Genomic DNA, 3,877 nt, shown 5'->3' with positions numbered 1-3,877 from the left:
TAATGATACATTTGCAACGAAATAAATACGCCAATACTTAAAACGTATATCTGTAATCTAAACACAAGTTTTTATATTCTGGAAACGATACAAGTGTCTTAAAATACTTTTTACTTGTTTCTAACCAGCATAAAATATCGATACTATCCGAATAGTATAAAAGCTACATTTGGATGGAACGATAACAATTTAGACACCCTACCTCTATAATTATGTTAAAATCGTCAGATATACTGTAATATAATCGTCATATTTTTTTTTACAGAAATACTAACGCAAATTATTCGGACATTGTCACTAAAAAATTAGATGAAGATAGTTTGTAATCATACAAAGATACTGTTTAGTTAATGTACACATCTTTTTAATTCACATATCTTTCATTTACTACCGATCATCATTTCATAATGATGCATTTGCAACGAAATAGATATGTCAGCAACATTCGAAACCATCGACTGGAAAAAGCATTCCTCTTGGTCTGTTCGTTGTGACGGATAAAATCGTATAATTTCAGCACTCAGCAATGGATTCACTTCAATTGATGCGATTTTAAGACAGAGCTCAATTCAAAGAATCCTCGTTGATACTAAATATGTTTACAAGGCCTGTGAATAGCGCTAATTTCCCTGCCATGCGCATATCTTTCTTTTTCGTGGCTGTATCCTGATTAGGCATCATCTTGTCCGCAATATGCTTATAGACTTTTCCATTCAGCAATAACGTAAAAAATAAAAAAGCCGTCGTACCATCTGAAATCGTTATATATAATTGTCTCGGTATTATAATCAATTTTATAATAAGTGTTTCCTCTCCGATAGCATAAACAAAATTAATTTTAGGAAATCTAAATTATTTTATCTTTTTCTGAAGGTAGAATACAAAACAAAACTAAAAATCAAGTTCTTTTCAAATAATAGACAACTTGAATTAATTATATAATTAATGTTTATAAGAACAATTTTATATTACTTTTAAAAGGAATGTTTAGAACACTGATTACACTTACATTTCCTGGATAGCGCTTATTTTATGACATGTTGTATTTTACAAATTTTACTTCCAAAACACAGAAAATACCTTCCAGCCTGTGATGACACCACGTATACGCCAACGAACCTGCACGGTATCGTTTTCAGAATGCATTGTGTAGGATGTCTTTAGGATGTCAAGCTTGACGTGTGCAAACTTCATATGACCAATGAACCTTAACAGTATCAATTGCTTCGCATAACTCACAAGTCCCCTGCAATATTTTTTAAGCATATTATGAGAAAATGGAAATATTTAATGCTAAAAACTATCAATTGCTTTGAATACTTAATAAAATTAATTTTCGTTACTCCTCTAATATTGCTGATAAAAATTATATTATAATAATGGATAACAGGGACTTAATTCACAAATATTTTAGCATAACTACAATATAAATTGTGCTACAGAACGTTTCCTCGTTCTTTTCAATTTTTACAATTTACAACACAGCATATACGTACATACATATGCAATTTTGGATACACTTTCCTTCTTAAAGATCTCTTCGGTATCAGCTCCCTGCGGTCAATATATAGCGGCAAAATTGTATACCATATAGTTGAATATAAAATGTTCCTGCGTGAGAAAACGAGAGAAAAGGAGGATATTTATAATAGGTAATGACACGCGATACGAACCACGCAATAGTGTTAATTCGGGATTGGGAAAAGAAAGAGGGGGTAAAGGAGAAGAGATTCTTACAATTAGAGGCACTCTGTAGCAACTCGTATTATCTAGCACAAAAGGACCTTTTGTGCTAGACAATTATTCCTCAACAGTGTCTGAGAATTGTTATATTTTGAAGACGCGAGATTGTACATTCAAAGCATCCAAATTAACGAAAGTAAAGTACAATATAAACATACTTCGGAGAAATCTTTATTACGCGATAGTGCCTGTCACAACGTGCATATAGATACCAGATCACTTTCTCGTTCTCTTAACTTTTACAACTTTTACAAAACAACATATATACGTACGTGTGTGATTTTGGATACACCTTCCTTCTGAAAGATCTCCTCGGCATCAGCTCCCTGCCGTCAATATATATTTCACTATCACTATCATCTATCACGCGGCGATGGTCACGACTGTCACACTGTCACTATCTATTTTTAGGTTACTGCTTTATTCCTGCATAGATCGGTCTTTCTTAACAGCTTCATGCGTCTGTGATTGAGAAAGAAATCTGATAAGCTCTGTATACCAGCTCAATATAATGCAACATATATACGAATATTTATATACATTTTAGATAAAAAACCGGTCAGTAAACTTTTATAAAAAAAACAATACTCTTTGAAATAATACAAGCAATAATAATTTTTATAATTACCTCTCTATATATCTTAAATGTGCATGAATTTTCTTCTAACTATATTTGTAATGTCATCAACTTTTCACGCTTGTTGAATATTTGCATCATGAGCACCAATAGCTAATCCCATCAGATCTTCTCGAACATTAAATTCATCGGAATATTATCTAAAATAAGGCAAATTTTACATAATGCAAAAACAGTAATTATCACTTACATCTGTTTATATATAAAATATGATTTCAAAGATAAATCTGTATCAAAAATCTATAGTTACTGTAACGTATACCTTAGATTAGATTTGTACGAGCAAGCAAAAAATTTAACTAACCTCGCGAGACACCACGCGAGCACACGTCATTGCGTTAAAAGATATTTGTTTACCAATATTATCCACATATATTATATGTAATAGTGGATTATATATAATAAAAAATCCTACTAACCTCGCGAGACACCACGCGAACACACGTCACGTCGCACGATTTAACACACGCGAAACTCGCCAAACTCGCCGCGATCTCGCGATCGCCGTCAATCTCGACCGCGCCAGCCAATCACGCACGCGGAAAAGCGGCAACACTACGTGCGAGATATTCGACTCGCAAAGCTCACTTCTCGGTCCAAATGGATTTTTTTATTATGGACTAGACACTACAGACGCGCGCGCTTCGCGCGCGCCATTTAGCTTTAACATTATGCTATTATATAATAATCGCGGGATGATTAACCTCGCGACACGACGCGAGCTGTCACATCATGACACACACGACGCACTACACGCACGAAATTCGCCACACTCCGCGATGACAGTCCCTCACGGGATGAAGCAAGCTACGGCGCGGCAATCAATCGAGATAGCCAATCGGCATCGCGGAAAAGAGGCTTCAATTTTACGATACAAACGAAATTCACTCAGGTAACACGCTTTTTTTAAAAGTGGACTAGAACAACACAGGCGCGCGCTACGCGCGCGCTTTTATTTTATTTCACGAATAGAACAAAACAGGCGCGCGCTACGCGCGCGCATTTATTTTATTTCACGACAATACAATTATACATTTTTTATATTTTTATTAGAAGTGAAGAGTAAGTCGCTTATATCGACATAGGTAGTCTAAAGCGACACTTCCTTATTTCTGAAAAACTAAACACCGCACTTTATTAATGCTGATGAGGACATAATTTACTTGTATAATTAAAGACGTAAAAACCCTTACTTTACACATTTATTGATTTTTATATATAAAATATGCTAAAAACGAATCATTCAAAAGCAATTATTAAAAATAAAATTTACCCAAGTCTCTTTTACTAATTGTACAGTTTAAATAATAGTGAATATATTATTGATAATATTAGATCATTTTACATGTTTGTAACGTCCTAAAACTATTTAAATTTTTCTTTTTTTATTTTTCTCATATATACAATGCAGTTTTATATTTAAATATAAAATTGAGATGCAACATAAACTGGCATACTTATTGATAAAACAGATTATAAGGTAGTAAAAATCAAATA

The 3,877-nt window shown here is 33.5% G+C and overlaps 1 protein-coding gene across 4 annotated transcripts; it reads right to left on the bottom strand.

The window, feature by feature from the left end:
- Window positions 1–296: 296 nt before the first annotated feature.
- On the bottom strand, window positions 297–3,046 carry LOC112459341. Of its 4 annotated transcripts, none has more exons than XR_003041315.1 (6): window positions 2,800–3,046; window positions 2,372–2,520; window positions 2,016–2,205; window positions 1,497–1,611; window positions 1,010–1,246; window positions 297–752 (listed from the first exon to the last, which is right to left on the bottom strand). XR_003041315.1 is itself a non-coding variant. In XM_025023383.1 (6 exons), exons 3-6 carry the CDS (start codon window positions 2,060–2,062, stop codon window positions 714–716), a joined length of 363 nt encoding a protein of 120 aa, XP_024879151.1. In that variant the 5' UTR covers window positions 2,063–2,205; window positions 2,372–2,520; window positions 2,800–3,044; the 3' UTR covers window positions 297–713. The 4 variants fall into 4 exon arrangements, 2 of the variants coding, with proteins under 2 accessions (XP_024879151.1, XP_024879152.1); XR_003041316.1 differs by having other exon boundaries at window positions 2,036–2,205; XM_025023383.1 differs by having other exon boundaries at window positions 1,081–1,246; window positions 1,501–1,611; window positions 2,800–3,044.
- Window positions 3,047–3,877: the final 831 nt, after the last annotated feature.

The sequence above is a fragment of the Temnothorax curvispinosus genome, unplaced genomic scaffold (genome assembly GCF_003070985.1).
Source record: "Temnothorax curvispinosus isolate PA1 unplaced genomic scaffold, ASM307098v1 QBEX01009751.1, whole genome shotgun sequence".
Classification (NCBI taxonomy): Eukaryota; Metazoa; Arthropoda; class Insecta; order Hymenoptera; family Formicidae; genus Temnothorax; species Temnothorax curvispinosus.
This window is presented reverse-complemented; position numbering and strand designations above follow the sequence as displayed.

What these genes read in the sequence shown, in the direction of transcription:
- LOC112459341 (XM_025023383.1), bottom strand. Translation starts at nt 2,062, where the DNA reads ATGCCGAGGAGATCTTTCAGAAGGAAGGTGTATCCAAAATCACACAC. An exon ending in GTGTATCCAAAATTGCATAT is followed by an intron (nt 1,247 to 1,500) that starts GTATGTACGTAT and finishes AAAATATTGCAG; the next exon opens with GGGACTTGTGAGTTATGCGA. An exon ending in GTGTCATCACAGGCTGGAAG is followed by an intron (nt 753 to 1,080) that starts GTATTTTCTGTG and finishes TAACGATTTCAG; the next exon opens with ATGGTACGACGGCTTTTTTA.